Source organism: Salvelinus namaycush, chromosome 31 (assembly GCF_016432855.1).
Source record: "Salvelinus namaycush isolate Seneca chromosome 31, SaNama_1.0, whole genome shotgun sequence".
NCBI lineage: Eukaryota > Metazoa > Chordata > Actinopteri > Salmoniformes > Salmonidae > Salvelinus > Salvelinus namaycush.
In genome coordinates, this window is record NC_052337.1 from 28,666,157 (window position 1) to 28,693,649 (window position 27,493).

The following is a 27,493-nucleotide window of genomic DNA, read 5'->3' on the forward strand; positions in this document are numbered from 1 at the left end:
GATGAGCCAGTGGCTCAGTCAAAGGAGACAAAGGACTGGGCTGGCAGTTGCCAGGTAAGATTCAAAGAGTAATTTGCACCCTTATCTCTAGCTCCCTGCATAGTGACAAAAGATGTCTCATCTACGCTTGAGGAGTCTTCCCTCTACCACTCAACCATAGGAGAAGCACAAACGCTCCATATTTGACAGGTTGGTGTCGGCTAACATCAAAGGCCGGAGGAATCCTTTCAAATTAAGTAGTTAACTATTTCAAGTCGATATTCAACAAATTAACCTTTTATTTTGATGTTCAATATCATATACTTAAAAGTTTTTTAGATAGGGGAGGCTGACCTGACACCCTTGATTTGCACACACAAATATTTGATTATTTAAACACATTGGAGTGGGGGAAGAGGGGTCCAGATACAAACACTAAACCCAATAGAATACAAAGAACAACGGTAGCAAAAACTGGATTCTAAATCCCTCAACATGGAAGCTCTGTACAATGGTAGATCGCCCTCTATAAACCCAACTGAGCCCTGAGAATCACATGTCCAGTCCACATCAAACTTCTGTGATTGGGTACTTCTACAAAGGGATCAAAGTTTCCACTGAAGAGATAGGTGCTGGTGCCACAACAAACAAAAAAACACATATTCCCTGGAAGTGACAGCATCAATAATATACCTCAACTGTCATCATTGAAAGGATTCATGTCCACCTGACAGCTGACTGATATCGTCAGTGAAGTATCAGGTACCCTCGTAGAATAGTCAACTCTTCTGACAATATATAATTCTCAACAGTGCATTCGGAAAGTATTCAAACCCCTTCCTTTTTTTCTACATTTCGTTACGTTACAGCCTTATTCTACCAAGATTGAACTCTTTGGCCATCAATCTACATACAATGCCCTATAATGACAAAGTGAAAAACAGGTGTTTAGAAACATTTGCACATTATAAAAAATAAAAACAGGGGACCTTTCAGACCCTTTGCTATGGGACTCGATATTGAACTCCTTGAGATGTTTCTACAACTTGATTGGAGTCCACCTGTGGTAAATTCAATTGATTGGACATGATTTGGAAAGGCACACACCTGTCTATATAAGGTCCCATAGTTGACAGTGCATGTCACAGCAAAAATCAAGCCAAAAGTCAAGGGGTCTAAATACTTTCCAAATACACTGTATATTACTTTGGGTACCAGTATACGGTTTATTTTATAGGAACTCTGCAGGTTCAGTCTCAAACATTTTCATGTGCCAAAAATGCATGTAATCTCATTTGAAAAATATTTCACTAACACCTGTAAGTGAGCCCTATTCACTCAGATGTAAACAACTGCTTCCATACAGCTGTGTATGGCTGGAGAGTGTACTGTACATTCTCTCCCTCATCAGCTGTCCGTGCAACAGTACAGTTCTGTAGTGTGTTCCCAGTAGCACTTTGAGTGTGCGTAGTGCATCCATGTCCTCCATCTCAGGTTCTCCTCCCTTGGTTCTGCTTTTGGTCGGCCACTTCGTTCCCGTCACTGTATGACACACAGCTCAGTGCTGTCCTGATTACGTGGATCTGCGGTCCTGTCTAAGTGTTCCTCAATGTGGGATGTGTCGTAGGTCCCCTCCGGCCCCCTCTCCTGTTCCTCCTCTGGGGGCAGCAGACTCTGTCTCAGCTCCATCAGCTGGTCCCGTCCCTCGCTGGACGGCAGGTTGCCCAGGTAGTACTGAGGGGCCAGCTCCACCAACCTTCCCACAGAAAACAAGGTTACATAAAAGTAATGCACTTAAATGCCTAGTTTACCTCAATGTAATGACATGTGCACATGTCAGAAGACTTCTATATCATATTAACATGGTTCCGTAGAAGTTTAACGCTTGTTGTTGTTCGATCTGATCATCTGCGCAGCATGATAACCTGGAATGCACCCACTATCTTCTGACAGATAGTACAGTTTACTGAACTGTCTATCAAAGGACTAGTATTCCAAAAGGAAGCAAAGTCGCCACTATGTGGATGGCATAAAGAAGTTCAGGGTTACTGTGTGCATTACATACATACTAACTACAACAAAAGTTCACAAAAAATGTTGGGGTTACTCACATGTGGGGATGCACCTCGGAGGCGGTGCGGACACAGTTGTCGTGGGAGATGGTAAATTCGTGGTAGAGCACCCAGGAGGGGGGGTTGGGGCGCGGCCGGCGACACAGATAGGAGGAGAAGGGGTGGAGGTGAGCCACGTGACGGTGAGTCAACAGGAGGTAGTTACCTGAGCCGTCCACATCATGAGCCACCTGAGAGAGAGACAGGGGAAGGGAGAAGAGAAAAAGAAACAAATACAGAAAGAGCAGGAGAGACCGAGGGGGAGGGGGCAAAAGGCAGAAAGACACCAGAATGGAAAGAAAGAAGAAAATATGAAAATTGAGAAAGACAGTAAGGTAAAGACAAATAGGGGGGAGGATAGAGAGAGAGAGAGGTTAGGGTCTATATATTTCCCCGTCAAATTTCAGACACACAACATAAACTAACAAACTAATTTTAAATGGAGAAGTGAACTGATGAGTATTTTTACCTTGAGGAAGAACCCTGAGATGAGCGCACGCTTGATATTAGTGCAGTTGTCTTGGCAACCAAACGCAGGAGGCGAGACGGGCAACTCTATTCGTTGCATCACCTCCAGCAGCTCCGCCCTAATCATCCCAGCCAATCTTAATGCAGCGGGGTTCAGGAAGTTGGTAGTACACCAGGCATCATCCTCATTGTCTAAAAGAGCAATCAGATTAATATTCAGGAGGAGAACTGTGTAAAATGCATGTTGTGCCCATATGTGTATATCTGTAAGTTGATGTTTGTGTGTGTGTGTGTGTTTGTGCGCATAAACCAAACCTCCTGTACATTGCAGCTGTGTGTGTGTGTGTGTGTGTGTGTGTGTGTGTGTGTGTGTGTGTGTGTGTGTGTGTGTGTGTGTGTGTGTGTGTGTGTGTGTGTGTGTGTGTGTGGTATTATATAGACTCACGCTGTATATAGGCGTTGTAGATGTTGATGAGTGTGAGGTGGTCTCCCTCATTGTGCAACAGTGGACGTCTGTGAGTGGCTGCTGCCTCCTCTTTCTGGGGTGGGGGGGTCACAAAGCAGGGGGGAGCTGGGAACACACACAGGTGGAGAATTTAAATGAATGTTAAAAAACATAAAGTCAAAGTTATAGAAACAAAGCAATATTCTGAATTGCACGTAAAAAAGAGGAGCTATGAGTAAAGGCACATTTTATAGCCAGTAATAAGCCCCTTGGTCAGTGTAGTGAGTGTAGTGTGTGTGTCTGTCGTGTGTACCTGTGAGCATGGCGGCGATGGTGAGCAGCTCATTGACACAGTCAAACTCACAGGCAGCGATGAGGGCCTTAGCCAGCGAAGGCTCCAGAGGCAGCTCTGACATAATGATGCCCACTTCAGACAGGTTCCCATCATCATCCAGCGCTGCAAGGTAGTCCAGGTCCTCCAGAGCCTGCATCAGAGCCTCGGGAGCTGGGGGGGAGGGGAATAAAAGAGAGAATAAAATAGAAAGGGATGAATTGAAGAAATTGAGGGATATTGGAAGATATTATATTTATATTTTGTCTGATATCACAAAATAGAAGGTACCTAGAAAACACAAACTCCCATGAAAAAAAAGGGCACTTTATTCATTCAAAGGAGAGAGTAAGGCTCAACTAGCTAGATGATGCGTGGCCCTCCTTACCAGGCCTGTCCAGGAACTTGCACTGGCCCATGTCAGCGATGTCCAGCCTCTTGAGCAGCAGCACCAGGTGGCTGAGGTTCTCTTCCATCACCCCCGGGCTGCGGGCCTCTGCCATGCCCTCCTCATAAAGAGCCTGGGGGTACAGACGGAAACACAGACCTGGAGGGACAGGAGAGAGGGGTCAGAAGAACACATAGAGAGGATAGTTGGCCTGTAACAGCTATCTATGTCCCTTCTCTTAAATTAGAAAAACACCACATTCCATGTTGATTTTTTTAAACGGATTGATTGACCCTAACCTACCTGGTAGGTCACCGTTTACCCTCTGCGTCCGCATGTCTGCTTGGTGCCGGCTGATTGGACGCAGGACCTGTGAGTCTGCTCTGATTTGAGGGTTGTAAACCTATGACACAGAGGCAGAAGAGTGGGAGGTTATGCATGGCACTGCAACTCGGTACACCTCAATAGTTTGTTGAGGTTATGCGGCATTGTAGCATTGCCACATTTGACAACAGGGATGAGCCCACTGTGTAGGATAGTACCACACACACTCCTTTTCCCTCCCACCTCTGATAAATGAATACTCACTGTCTTGAGTTGCATGCCTGTGTCTATGACGTAGCGCACTGCAGATAGAGAGAAGGAGGCCTCCCCCAGGGTGTCTGTGAGGATAACCCTGCGCCTCACTCCCATCCCCACCCCTATCCCTGGCCCTTCCAGTCCTTCAGACCCCTCCGTGTCACCAGAAGGCCTTTCTGGCTCAGGTTCGTAGACGCGCTGGATGGCCCCCCCGAGGCCCGTATGGAGGTGTAGAACTCTGAAGGGCCCCAGCTGAGGACTCAGGGCCACAGACTCCTTCTGCAGCAGAAAGCCACACTCATCTATCTCCTGAGAAACAGAGAGAGAGAAATGGTTGATAATATAGAGTGCATTCGGAAAGTATTCAGACCCCTTCCCTTTCCCCACATTTTGTTATATTACAGCCTTATTTTTAAAAAATGCTATGAGCTCAGGTGCATCTTGTTTCCATTGATCATCCTTGAGATTTTTCTACAACTTGATTGGAGTCCACCTGTGGTAAATTCTATTGATTGGACATGATTTGGAAAGGCACACACCTGTCTATATAAGGTCCCACAGTTGACATTGCATGAGCAAAAACCAAGCCAATTGTCTGTAGAGCTCCGAGACAGGATTGTGTCGAGGCACAGATCTGGGGAACGGTTCCAAAAAATGTCTGCAGCATTGAAGGTCCCCAAGAACACAGTGGCGTCCATCCTTCTTAAATGGAAGAAGTTTGGAACCACCAAGACTCTTCCTAGAGCTGGCCGTCTGGCCAAACTGAGCAATCGGGGGAGAAGTGCTTTTATCAGGGTGGTGACCAAGAACCCGATGGTCACTGACAGAGCTTCCAGAAAGACAACCATCTCTGCAGCATTCCACCTCGAGCTGACAAGGTAAAAATATGTCGTTCTGCCCCTCAGCAAGGAAGTTAACCCACTGTTCCCCGGGCGCCGAAGACGTGGATGTCGATTAAGGCAGCCCCCCGCACCTCTCTGATTTAGAGGGGTTGTGTTAAATCCGGAAGACACATTTCAGTTGAAGGCATTCAGTTGTACAACTGACTAGGTATCCCCCTTTCCTTTCCTTTCCAATCAGGTCTTCATGGTAGAGTGGCCAGACGGAAGCCACTCCTCAGTAAAAGGCATGGCAGCCCGCTTAGAGTTTGCCAAAAGGCACCTAAAGGACTCTCAGCCCATGAGAAACAAGATTCTCTGGTCTGATGAAACTAAGATTGAACTCTTTGGCCTGAATGCCAAGCGCCACGTCTGGAGGAAACCTTGCACCATTCCTAGAGTGAAGCATGGTGGTGGCAGCATCATGCTGTGGGAATGTTTTTCAGCAGCAGGGACTGGGAGACGAGGGAAAGGTGAACGGAGCAAAGTACAGAGAGATCCTTGATGACAACCTGCTCCAGAGTGCTCAAGACCTCAGACTGGGGTGAAGATTCACCTTCCAACAGGACAACGACCCTAAGCACACAGCCAAGACAATGCAGGAGTGGCTTCGGGACAAGTCTCTGAATGTCCTTGAGTGGCCCAGCCAGAGCCTGGACTTGAACCCGATCAAACTTCTTTGGAGGGGGGCCTCCCGGGTGGCGCAGTGGTCTAGGGCACTGCATCGCAGTGCTAACTGCGCCACCAGAGTCTCTGGGTTCGCGCCCAGGCTCTGTCGCAGCCGGCCGCGACCGGGAGGTCCGTGGGGCGACGCACAATTGGGCTAGCGTCGTCCGGGTTAGGGAGGGTTTGGCCGGTAGGGATATCCTTGTCTCATCGCGCTCCAGCGACTCCTGTGGCGGGCCGGGCGCAGTGCGCGCTAACCAAGGGGGCCAGGTGCACGGTGTTTCCTCCGACACATTGGTGCGGCTGACTTCCGGGTTGGAGGCGCGCTGTGTTAAAGAAGCAGTGCGGCTTGGTTGGGTTGTGCTTCGGAGGACGCATGGCTTTCGACCTTCGTCTCTCCCGAGCCCGTACGGGAGTTGTAGCGATGAGACAAGATAGTAATTACTAGCGATTGGATACCACGAAAATTGGGGAGAAAAGGGGATAAAATTTATTTTTAAAAAAAGAAAGAAAAAAAAAACTTCTTTGGAGAGACCTGAAAATAGCTGTGCAGCGACGCTCCCCATCCAACCTGACAGAGCTTGAGAGGATCTGCAGAGAAGAATGGGAGAAACTCCCCAAATACAGGTGTGCCAAGCTTGTAGTGTCTCGAGGCTGGTAATCGCTGCAAAAGGTGTTTCAACAAATTACTGAGTAAAGGGTCTGAATACTTATGTAAATGTAATATTTCCATATTTATATATATATATATTACACATTTTCAATAATTTCTAAAAACCTGTTTTTGCTTTGTCATTATGGGGTATTGTGTGTAGATAAAACATTTTTAATACATTTTAGAATAAGGCTGTAACGTAACAAAATTTGGAAAAAGTCAAGGGTTCTGAATACTTTCCGAATGCACTGAATACTGTTTTATCCTGGGCACTTTGACACACTCTTGAGAAACTTTATTTCCTGACATTCTAAAACTTGTCTTTTGTTAGACAAGTGAATGAGTGGACAAGTAGAGACACTGTCATTTCAATGAAAGGAGGACATGCTATTTAAGCTCCCTAAATGCAGTGCATGACTGCAATGTAGAGTTTAGTGTCCCAAATGCATCCACTCTTTCCGCTCTCCACTCTACCCCTCCGCTCTCCACTCTACCCCGCCAACCTCCACTCTACCCCTCCAAACTCCACTCTACCCCTCCAACATCAACAAAACAAAAGGAGCTGATCATGGACTTCAGGAAACAGCAGAGGGAGCACGCCCTTATCCACATCGACGGGACCGCAGTGGATAATGTGGAAAGCTTCAAGTCTCTCGGTGTACACATCACTGAAATAGTCCACCCACACAGACACTGTGGTGAGGAAGGCACAACAGCGCCTATTCAACCTCAGGAGGCTGAAGAAATTTGGCTTGGCCCCTAAGACCCACACAAACTTTTACAGATGCACAATTGAGAGCATTCTGTCGGGCTGTATCACCTCCTGGTACTGCAACTGCACCGCCCGCAACCGCAGGGCTCTCCAGTACGGTCTGCCCAACGCATCCCCGGGGGCACACTGTCTGCCCTCCAGGTCACCTACAGCATCTGATGTCACAGGAAGGCCAAAAAGATCATCAACCACCCGAGCCACAGCCTGTTCACCCTGCAGAAGGCAAGGTCAATACAGGTGCATCAAAGCTGGGACTGAGAGACTGAAAAAAAGCTTCTATCTCATGGCCATCAGACTGTTAAAAAGCCATCACTAGTCGGGTACCAACCGGCTACTCAACCCTGTACCTTAGAGGCTGCTGCCCTATATACATAGACATGGAATCACTGGCCACTTTAAATAATGGAACACTAGTCACTTTAATCATGTTTACATACTGCTTTACTCATCTCATATAAATCTACTATATTTAGTCAATGCCACTCCGACATTGTTCGTCCTAATTTGTATATATTTCTTAATTCCATTCTTTTACTTTTAGATTTGTGTATTGTTGTGAATTGTTAGATATTACTGCACTGTTGGAGCTAGGAACACAAGCATTTCACTACACCCGCAATAACATCTGCTAAAGATGTGTATGTGACCAATAAAATGTTATTTGAAGGCTATCATTTTCTCCCTCCTTTCTGCAGCTGTGTGGGAGTAGTTATGCTAACCAGTTAAAGGTATTGACCATAGGGTACAGACTGAGGGAAATTAAAGCGGTAGAGTGGAAGCAACTCCTCATCTTTGCCACTGCCCCACCCCTTGCCCTGGCAAAGTCTTCATACTTTTTAATGGCGTTCTCACATTAAGCTATCTAAACCAATGAGTTTTTATTGTTTTAAAAAGTAAAAAATTATCTAAATGAATAAATAATATATTTGAGCATATCCCCTGTTCCCATTCTCCTGCTCCTTTCTCATGTTTCACCCCCTCTCTCGCTCCCTCCCTCTCCCTATACGCATGGTTTAGGTTGATCTGTTTACTGTGACTCTTCTAATACAGATCAGTTCTCCTGGCTAGCTAGCCCTGTGTTTTGCAGCCATGGCGTCAACTACCGTACTTAAGTCCAGGTATGCCTCTGGATTTGAAACCATAGCCGGGAATGCGGCGAGGTGCTAGGGTGTGGTGATGTTGACATAGTGGGAGTGTGTATGTGAGAGGTGGATGTGAATATGATAGGGATCTGTGCTGGAATTGATTAATATCCTAAAATATGTGCATATCTGGGTGAAGTGTATGTATCTATTTATCTATCAATCTGTGTGTGTGTTCTGGATGCATTAACCAGGACACCGGATACACACTGATGCCACTCAGCAGTCTAAGGTTACAGTGCCCCCATTTCTCTGTCCCCAGCGTGAGAGACAACAACAGACAAGGAAGAGGATGGCATATTACAAAACTCCGCACAACAAAGCATTAAGAAATAAGACTCAGTTCAATAAGGATTTTCAGATGGAAGAAAGTCGATCAGAAACGAACAAGAAAAATCAGATACAAAATAAGTTGATTTAGCAGTCACTTTGATCCAAAACGACTTACATCGTGTGGGGAGTAATACCACTACTCTACTGTTGCATGCACCTGACTAACCCCAACTACACTAACTAACACCAACTAGCCCTAACTACCCTAACTAACCCGAACAAACATAACCCACTGAGCCATCTCTCTGTAACAGCAGTAGGCCTACTGGGCATCTACCGTCTACTGATCTGATAAAAACAGCCCCAGTAGTTAATGAGATTAGCTGGATATATTTAGTATACTGTGTTGTGTGTGTGCGTGCATCTACCTGGGCGCTGGGGAGAAAGACCATTACATCCCCCTCCTCCCCCCTGCGGTGAAGATCCAACACCATATGACACGCTGCCGCCGCCGACTCCCTCCCTCCAGGATCCCTGTACACCGTTTCCATGACAACCAGTGGTCTCCTCCAAATCTCTGTGTCGGGTGTACCTCCGACAGGCTCATCCAGTGTTAGAAGCGGAACTCTTTCACCCAGGAAGGTGGCAAGGCTGGGGGCGAGGGAGGGGTCGGTGAGCAGGACCACGCGGAGGTTGTCGGAGCGCTGGTTGCACACGTCCCGCAGCAGGCCCAGGAGGACGTCGGTGGGCACCGTGCGCTCCTGCACCTCGTCCACCACCAGCACCCCGTACTGACGCAGCAGGGGGTCCGACATCATCTCTCCCAGGAGCAGAGAGTCACTGACAAACCTGAGAGAGATCATGGAGAGAAACAAACTCACCCCTTAAAGCTCCAATATGTAACTTTAAAAAAAAATGAGTTATAGATCTGCCATTCTCATTACATTCTCATTCTTACACAGAAGCGGTAGATCTGTTCTGTGTCTGCTATTTCTATGCTTCCCGGTCTTAAAGATGCACTATGCAGAAATCCCCATTATTTCCTGGTTGCTAAAATTCCAATAGTTCGCTTAATTTCAGTTTATGTGACAAAACAAGCAAGTATAGTGTAGAGCAGGGTTTCCCAAAATCGGTCCTGCCCCCCGAGTGCACATATTGGTTTTTGCCCAAAAACCAAAACATGCACCTAGGGGGGAGCACCAGGACCGAGTTTGGGAAACTCACATGCAGAGAATCATTGTACCATCTAAACCGCTGTGAAATATATTTTCCATAACCAAAAATATTGTATTTTCAGCTGTTGAAGCTGGTGTACAAAACCGAAAGTAAAAGACGCAAAAATGAAACTTTAGAATGGGAAGCATAGAAATAGAGCACATAGAACATATATACCACTTCTTAGACCTGCTTTCAATGAGTGACAGATCTATAGCAAATATTTCTATGTGAATTTGGTCAGTTCGCCCAAAAAGTTACATATTTCAGATTTAAGCTTAGTTTTCTGCATCTTTTAGCTTCAGTTTTGTATACCAGCTTCTAACAGCTGAAAATACAATATTTTGGTTATGGAAAATATATTTCACAGCGGTTTAGATGGTACAATGTCTCTACACTTGTTTTGTCACATAAACTGAAATTAGGCAAACTATTAGAATTTTAGCAACCAGGAAATGGGGGAGCGATTTCTGCATATTGCACTTTTAATCCGATTGTATTGCACTTGTATACACCTCAGGGGGAGACAGAGAGAGAAAGAGAGATAAGAGATAAGAATACAAGGACAACAATATTCTAATCCAGGCCGGGAAGAGCAGAAAAGAGGGTGGACAAACCAGTTAGACAAACCACCGTGCTTCTACATTTGCATTGCTTGCTGTTTGGGATTTTAGGCTGGGTTTCTGAAGTAAAAAGCACTTTAGAAATACATTTGATTTGAGTTAGAAAAAGATAAGGAGGAAGTAAGGACCGTGCCGTCATATAGTGTGATGGGTGTGTACCCAAGCTTGTACCTATGTGTATGTGTGTGTACAAACACATGGCCCAATCTTCATGCACACCTGTGTGTCTACCTCCCTCCTCACCTGAGTAGCGTATCGGGGATACAGCCATCATCGTGGGGGACACAGTAGCCCACCTCCAGGCCCATACTCAGGTCCATCTCATCAGCCACTCTGAGGGCCAGACTTGCTGCAGCCACAGCATAAGGTTGGGAACAGCACACCAAGCCATGGGAGAACTCATGGAACTGGGCATACTCCACACACCACTGGGGCACCTTGGAGGGAGAAGGTGAGGGACAAAGATGGAGACAAAGAGATGGAGGGAGACAGAGTGAGAGTGCTCTTCACCACCAGCGCTCATGTGTGTGCCCATGCCTCTGTGTGTGCCCATGCCTCTGTGTGTGCGTGCATGTTTGTACGTATTATGCATGCCTCTTACCTGTGTGCTCTTTCCCGTGCCACTGGGGGCGCTGACCACGACCATGCTGTTTGTCTCCAGGTGTTCCAGCAGGCGGTACTTAAGGCTCCAAACAGGAAGCTTCTTCCTCTCCTCCAGCAGGGAGTAGTAGCGTGACGAGAAGGGCAAGCCGTCGTATGGGTTCACCTCCAGGTCACCCAGGCCACCCTCATCGCCCCCTCTGTCTCCCGCCTCGTCCTCCAGGTCCCCAGACAGGAGAGAGGACATGGAGAGAGAGTCCAGAGCCGAGGGAGGGCGGAGGGTGGAGGGGGACGTTGTCGAGGGGGCTGCAGGAGGGGATGACGCCATAATTGCAGGGTGGGTGGGGGGAGACGGAAGGGGAGAAAGGGAAAGGGGTGGTAACTGAGTGACTGGAGATTACCTGGGGAAAGGACCAAAGAGGAAAAGAGACATTGGTTATCTGGATGCTGTTGTGTTAGAGCTTGTAGAGCAAGTTTTAAAGTCAACCTAGTTGACCCCTGTCTTGAGACAAAGGGATTCATTTGCTTGAGGCTTGGGACCTCGTGTTAAACTTGAGTCACTGAAGGAAATGTAATATATATACAGTACCAGTCAAAAGTTTGGACACACCTTCTCATTCCAGAGTTTTCTTTATTTTTACTATTTTCTACATTGTAGAATAATAGTGAAGACGTCACAACTATGAAAAAACACATATGGAATCATGTAGCAACCAAAAAACTGTTAAACAAATTAAAATCTATTTTATATTTGAGATTCTTCAAAGTAGCCACCCTTTGCCTTGATGACAGCTTTGCACACTCTTGGCATTCTCTCAACCAGCTTCATGAGGTAGTCGCCTGGAATGCATTTCAATTAACAGGTGTGCCTTCTTAAAAGTGAATTTGTGGAATTTCTTTCCTTCTTAATACATTTGAGCCAATCAGTTGTGTTGTGACAATGTATACAGAAGATAGTCCTATTTGGTAAAAGACCAAGTCCATATTTCAGGCACACTTAACCAGCATGGCTACCACAGCATTCTGCAGCGATACGCCATCCCATCTGGTTTACGCTATCATTTGTTTTTCAACAGGACAATGACCCAACACACCTCCAGGCTGTGTAAGGGCTATTTGACCAAGAAGGAGAGTGATGGAGTGCTGCATCAGATGACCTGGCCTCCACAATCACCCGACATCAACCCAATTGAGATGGATTGGGATGAGTTGGACTGCAGCGTGAAGGAAAAGCACCCAACAAGTGCTCAGAATATGTGGGAACTCCTTCAAGACTGTTGGAAAAGCCTTCCAGGTGAAGCTGGTAGAGAGACTGCCAAGAGTGTGCAAAGCTGTCATGAAGGCAAAGGGTGGCAACTTTGATTAATCTAAAATATATTTTGATTTGTTTAACCCTTTTTTGGTTACTACATGATTCCAACTTATTTCATAGTTTTTATGTCTTCACTATTATTCTACAATGTAGAAAATAGTACAAATAAAGAAAAAAACATTGAGTGAGTAGGTGTGTCCAAACTTTTGACTGGTACTGTATATCACGTTATGATTTATAACCGGAGAGAGAACGTTTGATGTTGTGTAAGAAACCTCAAACTTTTCACAGGGGTAAGGCCATTTTCAACCTTGACTAGCTAAGTATACAGTAACAGTTGTGCTATGCTGAGTGCATAGTTGCTAGTCTAGTCATTGAAGGCCTAGGAAGTCAGACAGCTTCAGTGACAGACAGCACAGAGCAGCTCTAGCTCTGTACAGCAGCTGTGGGCCTGTGATATTCCACTCACTCCAGGAATGTCTGCATTTGCCCCATGTGCATGGAGCAATCCACACAAGAGCACTCTCTCTCACACACACACAACACAGAAAGACACAGACACACACAGACTTACACATGTAATCAGTCATGGTTAACACCCACTTCTCTTTGTTAAAACCATCAGCAACACTGATATGCAAACAATGCGGACCGAGTCAATGCATAAAATTTGTCCATAATGCAAAGTTTACACTCTAGACTGAAGCTGCCTTTGTACATTCACTAGAAACCTCAGATAAAAATAGTATAAGACCTAGATTAACTTCACTACTAGGCTGGATAAAATAATGTATGACTTTAAAATGGGTAAGTTGTGATTGGTTAAATACAGTTGAAGTCAGCAAACTTTGTGAAAATTAATATTTGTGTCATTCTCAAAACTTTTGGCCACGACTGTATTTATAGTTGAAGTCGGAGGTTTACATACACTTAGGTTGGAGTCATTAAAACTCGTTTTTCAACCACTCCACAAATTTCTTGTTAACAAACTATAGTTTTGGCAAGTCGGTTTGGACATCTACTTTGCGTATGACACAAGTAATTTTTCCAACAATTGTTTACAGACAGATTATTTCACTTATAATTCACTGCATCACAATTCCAGTGGGTCAGAAGTTTACATACTAGTTGACTGTGCCTTTAAACAGCTTGGAAATTCCAGAAAATTATGTCATGGATTTAGAAGTTTCTGATAGGCTAATTGACATCATTTGAGTCAATTGGAGGTGTACCGTGGATGTATTTCAGGGCCTACCTTCAAACTCAGTGCCTCTTTGCTTGACATCATGGGAAAATCAAAACAAATGTACTAATTGTACTAATTGTACTAATTGTACTAATTTTAAAACCAGATCACAGATGTGGATTACATTAGAGACTCCTGCGGTCTCCACAGAGTTGGGTAGGACTGCCTTCAGTTCCTTTGCACCTTATTTATGGAACAAACTGCAGATCCAACTTAAGTTAGACACTCTGGTGTCCCTTGCCCATTTTAAAATGTTTATGGAGGATCAATATGATGTTGTCTGTGATTGTTTCTGTTGAATTGTGTATGTTTTGAAATGTTCTTGTCTGTATGTCTAAAACTGTACATGTCAACATGTTTACACAGGGCACAGCCGTAAAAGAGATCCAGGTCTCAGTCTGTTTTCCCTGTTAAAATAAAGATTAAAAAAAAATAATAATAATAAAAAAATCACAAAAAAAAAAATCAGTCAAGACCTCAAAAAAAAAATTGTAGACCTCCACAAGACTGGTTCATCCTTGGGAGCAATTTCCAAACTCCTGAAGGTACCACGTTCATCTGTACAAACAATAGTACGCAAGTAAAAAACAACATGGGACCACGCAGCCGTCATACCACTCAGGAAGGATACCTGTTCTGTTTCCTAGAGATGAACGTACTTTGGTGCGAAAAGTGCAAATCAATCACAGAACAACAGCAAAGGACCTTGTGAAGATGCTGGAGGAAACAGGTACAAAACTATCTATATCCACAGTAAAACGAGTCCTATATCGACATACCCTGAAAGGCTGCTCGGCATGGAAGAAGCCACTGCTCCAAAACCACCATAAAAAAGCCAGACTACGGTTTGCAACTGCACATGGGGACAAAGATGGCACTTTTTGGAGAAATGTCTTCTGGTCTGATGAAACAAAAATAGAACTGTTTGGCCATAATGACCATCGTTATGTTTGGAGGAAAAAGGGGGAGGCTGGCAAGCCGAAGAACACCATCCCAACCGTGAAGCACGGGGGTGGCAGCATCATGTTGTGGGGGTGCTTTGCTGCAGGAGGGACTGGTGCACTTCACAAAATAGATGGCATCATGAGGAATAAAATGATGTGTATATATTGAAGCAACATCTCAAGACATCAGTCAGGAAGTTTAAGCTTGGTCGCAAATGGGTCTTCCAAATGGACAATGACCCCAAGCATACTTCCTAAGTTGTGGCAAAATGGCTTAAGGACAACAAAGTCAAGGTATTGGAGTGGCCATCACAAAGCCCTGACCTCAAACCTATCGAAATTTTGTGGGCAGAACTGAAAAAGTGTGTGCGAGCAAGGAGGCCAACAAACCTGACTCAGTTACACAACTTCTGTCAGGAGGAATGGGCCAAAATTCACCCAATTTATTGTGGGAAGCTTGTGGAAGGCTACCTGAAACGTTTGACCCAAGTTAAACAATTTAAAGGCAATGCTACCAAATACTAATTGAGTGTATGTAAACTTCTGACCCACTGGGAATGTGATGAAATAAATAAAAGCTGAAATAAATAATTCTCTCTACTATTATTCTGACATTTCACATTCTTAAAATAAAGTGGTGATCCTAACTGACCTAAGACAGGGAATTTTTACTAGGATTAAATGTCAGGAATTGTGAAAAACTGAGTTTAAATGTATTTGGCTAAGGTGTATGTAAACTTCTGACTTCAACTGTACTTTTGTATATATAGTGTCTTCTGATGGTCCATGGTTACTAGTAGCCTGACCTGCTTGACACTTACTTATGTTTATTGAGTACACTGACATATAACTGCATACAAAAACAAAGAATACACAGAGGGCTAGTATGAGCTATGGGGAAAACATTAGAGCTCATCGCATGAAGGGAGTCCATCCATGGGGAAATATGGGTTGAGGAGGGGAGGTTGAATGGGGAGTTGAATAGTAATGTTCAACATCATATATGAATCACATGTGGGAGGGGTCTAGTGTCAGCCTGGGGCTTACAGTGGAAAATAACTAATAGTACTGGATGGAGGACATCACATGTTATAACTATGTTATAGTCAACAATGACTAGTATTATTTGTACATCTATTGTTTACTATCATGCAAACAAAGGCATTGTTATATTGGTATATAACAATTTGGCATTATGCATCACACAAAACAATGATGTGAATGTGAGACCATATTTGAGAACTGTATGGCCATGACAATAGACTGATATTGATAAGGCTTTTGGTAATTAGAAACTAGGGCTGACAACACCTGTATCAGTCGTCCAACAATAACCTCTGCTGTGTGTATTAATTCTCTTTTCTCCTTATCTCCCTTAGTTTACTGCCCATCTCCCGAGTCGAGTATCGACCTGTCTGGAACTACGTGTCAGCTGACAGTGACACACACGCACGATAGTAAAGAAATAGAATTAAGCCAACTGGGACGAAAACAACCATAGAACCACGTAGTCAAATGCCATTGACATCTTACCTCCCACACATTTCTCTGAAGTCTCCTAAAATCCCAAACAAGGTTCAGGATGTACAGCAAAATAATTATCCAGTGCGCTGTAAGTGAAGCGTTCTACTGTTCACTGTTGTCACACAAACCTGTATGACGTTTCTTGGATGAAAAATAATAATATGCTGATACAATTTTTCCGTTTGCCACTATACACGGAGTCTCTATTCGGTTCTTCTCGGGCTCTGGTTTATCCGTGACTGTTGACATTAATAAAATGAAGCTCGTCGTCCGGTCTTGATCTACCGAACCGCCGCCATGTTTGTCCGACTCACCGTGGCAGTAGTGATGGGTCGTTCGCGAACGAACGGCTCTTTTTGAACGGATCTTTTTGGTGAACGTATGGAGCCGAATCGCATTGGTGAAAGAGACGTTAATTTGGCTCCCTAATTTGCATACTGCTACTACTGCTTTATGAGCTCAAAACAACGTTTTTCTGCAGATAAGTTACAAAATTATTAACTAATGAGGGTGAATCCTCACTGCAGAAACCACAAATAGTGGGGAGAGCCCATCCAAGCTGATCTTTTGAGTGCCCCAAAAACAACAGGCCATCCAATGGTGTAGTGGTGCCTGGAGAAGTAGATTTATACTCAATTTTTTCCAGACGCAGCGCCCGGCGAAGGAATGGCGCCCCGTCTGAAAAATTATATGAAAAACAGTGACATAGCCTACACTCAGAATGACCTAAAACGATAAATCCCATATTGTTTTTTCAAAGTCAGGCCAACCCAATCTGTACTGTACAACTATGCTAATAGTAGGCCTACCATTGAAATAGATACATGTAGTTTTTTTTATCACAGGTTTCATATTTTCCCTACATTTTTCAGGTTTTCACTCTCAAAGTCACACCTTTTTTTTTTTACAGAAAACAACACCATTTTATGTTCTAAATCAGTGTTTCCCAACCCTGGTTCTGGAGTACCCCCAACAGTGCAATTTTGTATTGTAACCCTGGACAAGCACACCTGTTTCAACTTGTCAACTAATCATCAAGCCCTCAATGAGCTGAATGAGGTGTGGTTGTTCAGGGCTCCAACAAAAAGTGGACTGTTGGGGGTACTCGAGGACCAGGGTTGGGAAACGCTGTTCTAAGTCCACTTTTGAGGTCTGGGAAAAATATAAGAAATTTTGTTTTTTGAGTGTAGTTTAATTCAACTGTGCAGGCACCTAGCACTGTTGTTTGGTTAGCAGTGTTTCTGTAGCACATGAGAGTTGGAGTTTGCTAAATAAATGCCTACTGGATTGACACAAATAGTCATGATATCATTCTGACAGGTAGGCATAGGCTACTTTGTAGGTACTGTAATTAACATTTTGTAACGACCCTGGGTTTATAAGCGCGGAAATCGACTCTGCTGCATGAGCATGCTTTTGCATGCACAGTCGATAGGGCACCGGACCTCGGGCTAGAAGGCCGAGGGTTCGAGACCTGCTCCCTGCCTGTTTTATTACATTGGTGTCAGAAGTGGGACCCAGGGTCGTTACAATTTAATAGAGATGGTTTTGGGGAAAGGCCTATCATTAGTATCGCTATATTTTTTTCTATTCCTTAACTGTTTGAAACCTGGACGTTTTACTTCATATTATGAGGCATGTCTTACCTTACTTGGAAGTAGCCTATAGCCAAAACCCCACCATAGAAACGTGGAGGCAATAATTTTTTATAAAGACTTAGGCCTACTCGTATGCGTTTTCTTTAAACGTTCTTTCATTGTCTAGCAGCCAAATGCATTATCCTAGTCATATTAGCAACCCATGATAGTTGTTGCATATTTAAACCCCCATTCTTTCAACATTTCTAACGGATATTTCCATATCTGTTCATGAAACCGCTCGCATGTGCGGTGCACATTTTAGAACGGCGTCTTCCCGCAAATTACATTTTGGAACATTCACCCAAAGCCCTACCGTCGTCTGTACATGGCTGCGACTAAAATGTAAAGAAATAATAGTTTATCAACATTTTAAGCTAAACATTCTGATCTGTTCCATCAGCCTTATTAATAGAAGTGGCGTATACATCCACTACACTAAATTGTTATGTATCAATGGGGATTAAGAAATACGTGGGTATGCGGCGTATACCCTCCACGAAACCACTGAGACCATCTAATAATTTGGCCAGGTAAAAATGTATTTGAACGCGCATTTCACGATCTGATATACTGGTAGCCTACCTTTTGGGCTTTACATTTGAGATTTGATATTTGTAGGTTCTAGGTCGATTTTTAAGCATTTTACACTAAGATCCGTTTGGGAGCGAAATGAGCCGGCTCTTTTAAGTGAACGGAGCCAAATGAGCCGAAAATACGGAATGCCCATCACTAGAGGGCATGTGGAGTCGACAGTCAACGGGGGAGGAGCATGGCTCTGTCGCTGGTCAGAAATTAAATGTATTTTTGACACGCCAAATCTCAACTGTGATTTACCCTTTCATCAAAGCAATTTTATACACGGATACATTGTAACATTTTACAAATTCATAAATGAATTGTTCTTCTTAGTCCGTCGCATATTTTCGCACAAATATAATATGAGCTATTTTTATTATTATTAGATGCATTAAAATATGGCCACTAGGACTTTCCAAATGTGCCTTCCTCAATGTTAATTTTTCAGCATTATCATGTAGGCCTATGACGTCAATTGACGTTTTTCCATTAGGTGGACTGAGTAATAATGAGTGTAATTCGAAAAATTAAGTTGGGGTGGAAATAACAGTGTTCAGATAATGGCTTGAGTTAAATGTATAGGATCTGTCTAGGATAAAACATAATGAGAAATACATGATTGACATGGTGAGATCAAGGTCAACTGTGCTCTTATTATTAATGCAGGACCCTCTGTAACGGCTGATTTCCTCCTCTTCGTCTGAAGAGTGTCCATGTTTCTAAGTGTGTTTCTAAGAGTGTCCATGTTTCTAAGTGTCCATGTTTTAATATAATTAACTGAACACGACAAAATATACAAAATAACAAAGTAACCTAACCGAAACAGTCCCGTGTGGCACGAACACAGACACAGGAAACAAACACCCACAAACCAACAGTGAAAACAGGCAACCTAAATATGGTTCCCAATCAGAGACAATGCAAAACACCTGTCTCTGATTGAGAACCATATCAGGCCAATTGACAAACCTAAACATAGAAACACATAACATAGACTGCCCACCCCAACTCACGCCCTGACCATACTAACTAAAGACAAAACAAAGGAAAATAAAGGTCAGAACGTGACACCCTCTGAGGACAATAAACCTTTTAATCATCCTTTGAGTCATTTCTTTATTTATCTAAAGTTCTCCTTTTCTCCTATTAGTTGTTACATAGCCTATACAGGCTGAGTTAAGTCACACACACACACACACACACACACACACACACACACACACACACACACACACACACACACACACACACACACACACTCAAATATGTCCCTCACACACACACACACACACACACACACACACACACACACACACACACACACACACACACACACACACACACACACACACACACACACACACACACACACACAAGCAACTCTGAAGTCATAGCTCCTGTCTTACCCTTAACATCCCCCCTCCCTCCTACTGTTGTTGTTCATACAATAATGTTTAAGAATGTAGCGTAGAACTGTGGAAAGCTGAACTCATTTTAGTGTTTGAGGGCAAAGTAAGACTAACCAGACCACCCATACCTCTTATGCATGGTCACGACTGATATGCCCTTTTCTTGTCCATCTCAATGTCCATTCCCCACTACTAATCAGATCACGTAATTAATACCAGTGTAATAATGGCTTGATTGGACTTAATTGGTGGTTTTGAGGCCCTGTCACAGCCTAAGAGAAAGAGCAAGAGGTATAAAAGGTACCTTTTCATGGCAAGGACTATAAACGAAGACGATCAACCATTGGCAAATTTGCAGATCATCACCAAAGCCTCATCTTCAACACAGCGAGTGTGTCATTTTGTGTCTCAAACAGTATGTATTTTCTCTGACAATCTTTTAAATCTATTTTATTTTAAAAAACATAACTGCAGGAAATGTTTTTGTAACAGACATTTGCAAAAAATATTGCAACAATAGACTATGATTAATCTTACTATATTATATTTATCCTGAGACAAGACGCATCCACTTTAGACAAACTTAAATCTATTTTTCCTTTATTCTCAGTGGCAATGTCTGTCGCCCCAGTGTCTGCCCTCTGTCTGCTGTTCCTGCTATCTGTGTGCACTGCCTGCTCTCTTGCCTCCTGCCCCATAGGAGGCAAGAGATCAGCACTAGACTTCCCATCCAGAAAGGTACCCAGTCATTCTCAGCAGTTCCACTTTGTTACTGTTTATTGTAACTGTGTGTCTGTTATACAGTTAGATTGGTGGTTGCCTGCCATAGAGGCTTGCCTCTTACCTTCGAAGGGTTGGGATTGCACAGTTAAATCAAAGGTTATTGTATGTCAATATTGTATATTGTATTGTACAGTCTTTTTTTGTTAAACCACAAAGCTTAAAACCACTTCCCTTTTCTATAAATACACTGCTCAAAAAAATAAAGGGAACACTAAAATAACACATCCTAGATCTGAATGAATGAAATATTCTTATTAAATACTTTTTTCTTTACATAGTTGAATGTGCTGACAACAAAATCACACAAAACTTATCAATGGAAATCAAATTTATCAACCCATGGAGGTCTGGATTTGGAGTCACACTCAAAATTAAAGTGGAAAACCACACTACAGGCTGATCCAACTTTGATGTAATGTCCTTAAAACAAGTCAAAATGAGGCTCAGTAGTGTGTGTGGCCTCCACGTGCCTGTATGACCTCCCTACAACGCCTGGGCATGCTCCTGATAAGGTGGCGGATGGTTTCCTGAGGGATCTCCTCCCAGACCTGGACTAAAGCATCCGCCAACTCCTGGACAGTCTGTGGTGCAACGTGGCGTTGGTGGATGGAGCGAGACATGATGTCCCAGATGTGCTCAATTGGATTCAGGTCTGGGGAACGGGCGGGCCAGTCCATAGCATCAATGCCTTCCTCTTGCAGGAACTGCTGACACACTCCAGCCACATGAGGTCCAGCATTGTCTTGCATTAGGAGGAACCCAGGGCCAACCGCACCAGCATATGGTCTCACAAGGGGTCTGAGGATCTCATCTCGGTACCTAATGGCAGTCAGGTTACCTCTGGCGAGCACATGGAGGGCTGTGCGGCCCCCCAAAGAAATGCCACCCCACACCATGACTGACCCACCGCCAAACCGGTCATGCTGGAGGATGTTGCAGGCAGCAGAACATTCTCCACGGCGTCTCCAGACTCTGTCACGTCTGTCACATGTGCTCAGTGTGAACCTGCTTTCATCTGTGAAGAGCACAGGGCGCCAGTGGCGAATTTGCCAATCTTGGTGTTCTCTGGCAAATGCCAAACGTCCTGCACGGTGTTGGGCTGTAAGCACAACCCCCACCTGTGGACGTCGGGCCCTCATACCACCCTCATGGAGTCTGTTTCTGACCGTTTGAGCAGACACATGCACATTTGTGGCCTGCTGGAGGTCATTTTGCAGGGCTCATTTTGCAGGGCTCCTGCTCCTCCTTGCACAAAGGCGGTGGTAGCGGTCCTGCTGTTGGGTTGTTGCCCTCCTACGGCCTCCTCCACGTCTCCTGATGTACTGGCCTGTCTCCTGGTAGCGCCTCCATGCTCTGGACACTACGCTGACAGACACAGCAAACCTTCTTGCCACAGCTCGCATTGATGTGCCATCCTGGATGAGCTGCACTACCTGAGTCACTTGTGTGGGTTGTAGACTCCGTCTCATGCTACCACTAGAGTGAAAGCACCGCCAGCATTCAAAAGTGACCAAAACATCAGCCAGGAAGCATAGGAACTGAGAAGTGGTCTGTGGTCACCACCTGCAGAACCACTCCTTTATTGGGGGTGTCTTGCTAATTGCCTATAATTTCCACCTGTTGTCTATTCCATTTGCACAACAGCATGTGAAATTTATTGTTAATCAGTGTTGCTTCCTAAGTGGACAGTTTGATTTCACAGAAGTGTGATTGACTTGGAGTTACATTGTGTTGTTTAAGTGTTCCCTTTATTTTTTTGAGCAGTGTATATCACTTTTATCTATAATAACAATGTAACTATAACTTTCTGTTTCCTATTATCTTTCCAGTGCATGTCTTGTGGCCCGGGCGACAGGGGCCGCTGCTTGGGCCCCAGTATCTGCTGTGGGGAGGGGCTGCTACGTGGGCTCCCCAGAGGCAGCTAGTTGTGTGGAGGAAAACTACCTGCTCTCTCCCTGTGAGGCCGGAGGAAGAGTGTGTGGCTCTGAAGAGCGACGTTGTGCTGCGCCAGGGATCTGCTGTGACGTGGGTAAGATCAAGACTACCCTGCTGTGTTCCTGTATAGAAACTGTTTCTATCCACACGGAATGATTTAGCAAAATAGCAAAAAGCCTTGCATGCAGTAGGGTTTGTTTTTCTATTTATTGCTGGTTGTGGCAATTTCAATAGACTATTTAATTGTTAATAGTATGTGCCAAGGTATCGTGGTATTGAATGCATTCTCATTGTCAGCTAGCTAGCTACTTGTTCCAAGATCACTTATTAAGAGTTCAGGAAGAAATGTAGTGTCGTATAGCCATTGGCCACAGTCAATGGTAATACTGTACTAATGAAATGTATTGCTTGTGAGTTCATCTGGATTCAGTTTGATATTTTAGGTTACAGTTGTGTGACAGATTGTCTATTTGTACCTTTTCTCTTTTAGAGGGTTGTAGCATTGACCAATCCTGTTTTGAGGACGAAGCTGCCGAATACATAAGCCAATCAGAGAGCAGTAGCCATGACCACGATCTGCTGATGAAGCTACTGCACATGATTAGCCACACCCCTCCCCACAGAGTCCACCAATAAAACAGCCTCTAGGTGTTTTCAGGGACAGTGTAAAAAAAATCTGTTGCATGTTTCAATGTCAGAGGCATACCTGCAGTATGTACATACATTTTCTACAGCAGATAGATATAAACGTAAAATATGAGTTTTTGCTTGTAACTGCTTGTGTAATGGCTTGTGCTCTATGAGACAAATAAAGCTTACTGTACAAAAACATAACTTTCTGGTTAGTCATTGTTGCATGTTTCAAGTCAACTCGGGTCTCAAGTATTTCCAATACCAAAACACACACGCTAAAACTCACCACGAGATGTTGCTGAAATATATAAATGTTATGGATGAGTTTTTGTGTTTATGTGTGTACTGTATATGTGTCTTACCTTACGATGCATGAACAGAGCAGGAACAGAGCTGAGTCATACAACCTCTGACATCATCTTTATGAGACCAAAGTCCCTCTCAGCTGCCTGACAGTACAATAGATCAGGAGTTCTGGCTCAGGGAAGAGGACGCCCCTGCCTTGCATAGTCCCGTGGGAAATCTTAATTGGGCATGGGACACAAGCTAAGGCTTGATCACCCTTTAGCTGGCCACCTTTGATGAGGGTGTTTAGTGATTAAAGGCCGAAACACCCACTGATTCGAAGGCACACTACTGAGGATGTGTCCCAAAATTGACATCTTAACCCAGTCTAAGAAATAAACCTCCCATGCCACTCTGTCAACATCACGGCAAATCTCATGTGAGTGCATACCATCTATTGGCACAATGGACAGTTTTAACATCTCGTCCCGTGTTTTATGATTCTGATTATCTGGACTAGTCCAGTGACTGCTGTGAAAGGACAGCTGACAACATAGGAAAGTCTGTGTGACAGATTGGAGAGACAGCTGACCGGAGGGAATAGACCCCAATGGGGCTGTAATGGGCTAGCTACCCATGTTGGCAGTCTCCGACGCTGCTTCAGTATGTTGGAGACACCCGCTAAGTGCTACTGAAAGTCAACAAAGGAACATACCCCTAGAGCCTGCAAGAGCTGGGGCGCAAGATGGCTCAACGACTGATCACACGGCTACGGACCCAGGAATGGAAACGACTACGAGTAGGAACACAGCACATGAGACAACCATAACAGCAGCAGGACACACACTTCAGGTGTGCAGCTGTGGTTGGGAGAGAGTAACATCGGCAAGGGGGTTAAGGATCCATCAAGGGAGGAAAAGGTGCTTGGGAGAGCAGAGACAGGGACCTCGCATTGACCAGTACTTCTTACGAAGCAGCCAGTCAAATCAGTCGAATGAAGCACAGCGACGGGACGCAAACCAAAGTTCGCAGAGCATCAGCACCCCTGTAACGGAGGAGGATAACACAAGCACAGAAATGCCGGTGGATGAACTCACCCAACCACAGAGACCTCTAAAAGAGGAAAAGGTCAAAGGGCACAGACCGAGTGTGAAGTGGCCCAAAGCTGTTGAAAAGAGAGAGTGGGAAACAATCAACAACGACCTGACAAAAATCTTGGAACAACAGGTAGGAACAGCAGAGAAAAAGCTTGAAAGGATGGGAGACATTATCTACCACTACGGAGAAGAGCGCTTTGGAGTAAACGAAAGGAGAAGTGGCAAGACACCACCCGCGCCAGCCAAATCTAGGAGGCAGCAAGAGATCGAGATACTTGTCAGAGAGAGAAGGCAGCTGAGAAAGCAGTGGAAGAAGGCCTCTGATGCAGAAAGAGAAGGTCTCATGCTACTCCAAGCAGACATCAAATGTCGGCTGGCAACCTTGCGAAGAGCGGAAAACTTAAGGAAACTTCGTAGGAAGAAGGAACACTCAAGAACACGATTCTATAAAAACCCCTTTAAGTTTGTCAAAGACCTCTTCGCAAAGGAAAAGTGCGGAATCCTAAAAACTCCAAAGCCAGAACTGGAAGAACATCTGGAAAAGGTCCACCAGGACACGAAAAGGCATGAGCAGATAATCATCCCACATGACATCCCACCTATTCAACCACCAGAATTCAATCTGGACACTGACCCTCCAAAATGGAAGGAAGTAGAGAACGTTGTCCGACGAGCCAGAGCGGCCTCGGCTCCTGGGCCTAATGGAGTACCATATAAGCTCTACAAGAACGCCCCAGATGTTCTACGCTTTCTTTGGAGGCTCATGAGGATAGTGTGGCAGAAGGAAATAATACCAAAGGCATGGCGAAGGGCTGGTGGTGTGCTAATCCCGAAAGAGAAGGATGCGACAGACATCAGTCAATTCCGACCAATCTCCCTTCTCAACGTCGAAGGGAAGATCTTTTTCAGTATAATAGCACAGAGGCTGTCCACTTACCTGGAAAGGAACAAGTACATTGATACATCTGTACAGAAAGCAGGCATTCCTGGTTTCTCTGGTTGCCTGGAACATACTAGTATGATTTGGCACCAGATCCAAACAGCTAAGAAGGACAAGAGAGACCTCTATGTCATCTTCCTCGACCTGGCCAATGCCTTTGGTTCCCCATGAACTCCTCTGGGAATCCTTCAACTTTTTCCACGTACCAGAACCCATCACTACACTGGTAAAGGCCTATTTCCAAGACTTGCAATTGTGTTTCACAACACCTGACTTCACAAGAACATGGCAGCGCTTGGAAGTGGGCATAATGGCAGGCTGTACAATTTCACCTCTGGCCTTCACTATGGCCATGGAAGTCATCATCAGGGCATCGAGATGGGTGGTCGGCGGTGAGAGAACTAAGGAAGGGCTCCGTCTCCCACCTATCCGAGCATACATGGATGACATGACTACACTGACCACCACTGCAGCATGCACCAGGCGGCTACTTGCAAAACTGCAGGATAACATCAAGTGGGCCCGGATGAAAATCAAGCCATGCAAATCTCGAAGCATCTCCATAGTCAAGGGACAGCTTAAAGATGTGAGGTTCTGCATTGGAGATGACCCGATACCAACGGTGTCTGAGCAACCCGTAAAGAGCCTGGGTAGATGGTACAACGAAAGCCTCCGGGATAAAGATCAAGTGCAGCAAGTTAGACAGGACATCGCCGACGGTCTTGAGAACATCAACAAGACCCTACTGCCTGGGAAGCTCAAGCTTTGGTGCCTACAGTTTGGACTTCTCCCCCGGGTAATGTGGCCACTCACCGTCTATGAGGTCCCAATAACAACAGTGGAGAAGATGGAGCGAACCATTACCTCATACGTGAAGAAATGGCTGGGTGTCCCACGATGCCTGAGTAACATCGGCCTCTATGGCAAAGGGGTCCTTGAACTACCTCTTACAAGTCTAACAGAGGAGTACAAGTGCTCTAAAGTAAGACTTCAGATGACATTGAAGGACTCCAAAGACCAGACCATTAGCAAGGCTGCACCTCCCCTACAAACTGGATGGAAATGGACATCATCCAAGGCTGTGCAGCAAGCAACATCAGCCCTGAGACACCAAGACATTGTGGGGAATATCCAGCATGGAAGAGGAGGCTTTGGCCTGGCAGCAAGCAAACCAACGTTCCATAAGGCAACAACATCTGAACGCAGGAAGCTGGTGGTCGAGGAGGTGCGCAGACAGGAGGAGACTGCAAGAAGTGCAAAGGCTGTCTCTCTTGCTAAACAAGGGCAATGGACGCGGTGGGAAGGCCTGGAGAGGAGAAAGATTAACTGGAGTGAGCTTTGGCAAATGGAGGCAAGCAACATCAGCTTCATCATAAGAGCTGTTTATGATGTGCTTCCATCACCAAAAAACCTACATCAATGGTATGGCGAGGACCCGACCTGCCCCCTCTGCCCAGCTCCAGCGACTCTCAGGCATATAATGACAGGTTGCAAGACCAGCCTCTCACAAGGCCGCTACACCTGGAGGCACAATCAGGTCCTCAAGAGCCTGGCTGCAGCACTTGAGACCAAGAGGAGTGCAACCAATTCATTACCTCCAAAAACAAGCAATCCCGTCAAAACAACAACATTCATCCGGGAGGGACAGAAAAGGCCCAAGCATCCTCCTACAAAGCCAGAAACTGGACACCTAGGCATGGCCCGGGACTGGAAGATGCTTGTCGATATTGGCCAACAACTCATTTTTCCACCTGAGATTGCTTCTACCAACCTTAGGCCAGACATGGTACTCTGGTTCCCTTCACAAAAGGCTGTGTACATCATAGAGCTCACAGTCCCGTGGGAAAACTCTGTTGAAGAGGCCTACGAGCGTAAGAAACTGCGTTACACAGAGTTGGCAGCAGACGCAACTCAGCGTGGCTGGAATGCAAAAGTCTGGCCAGTTGAAGTGGGATGCAGAGGATTCGTGGCTTCTTCCACCATCAGGTTGCTGAAAGAACTTGGAATCCATGGACAGGCTCTGCGGCAGACCGTCAGAGCAGTT

General features: G+C 44.9%; 1 protein-coding gene and 1 pseudogene across 1 annotated transcript; one reads left to right on the forward strand and one right to left on the reverse strand.

Annotated features, from left to right (window-relative positions):
• Window positions 1-1,075: 1,075 nt before the first annotated feature.
• On the reverse strand, window positions 1,076-16,461 carry LOC120026298 (ATP-dependent RNA helicase DQX1-like). Its single transcript, XM_038971128.1, has 12 exons — window positions 16,161-16,461; window positions 11,127-11,526; window positions 10,769-10,962; window positions 9,116-9,536; window positions 4,311-4,610; window positions 4,026-4,125; window positions 3,723-3,881; window positions 3,317-3,508; window positions 3,004-3,129; window positions 2,560-2,750; window positions 2,091-2,281; window positions 1,076-1,735 (listed from the first exon to the last, which is right to left on the reverse strand). Exons 2-12 carry the CDS (start codon window positions 11,451-11,453, stop codon window positions 1,519-1,521), a joined length of 2,418 nt encoding a protein of 805 aa, XP_038827056.1. The 5' UTR covers window positions 11,454-11,526; window positions 16,161-16,461; the 3' UTR covers window positions 1,076-1,518.
• A 3,930-nt stretch (window positions 16,462-20,391) lies between these two features.
• Window positions 20,392-23,130, forward strand: LOC120026126 (annotated as a pseudogene).
• Window positions 23,131-27,493: the final 4,363 nt, after the last annotated feature.

Bases quoted from the DNA above. Each gene is read 5' to 3' on its own strand.
- LOC120026298 (XM_038971128.1), bottom strand. From the start codon at position 11,453: ATGGCGTCATCCCCTCCTGCAGCCCCCTCGACAACGTCCCCCTCCACC. The intron at 4,611-9,115 runs GTAGATGCACGC...TCTGTTTCTCAG, and splicing joins TCTTTCTCCCCAGCGCCCAG to GAGATAGATGAGTGTGGCTT. The intron at 3,130-3,316 runs GTACACACGACA...GTGTGTTCCCAG, and splicing joins CATCGCCGCCATGCTCACAG to CTCCCCCCTGCTTTGTGACC.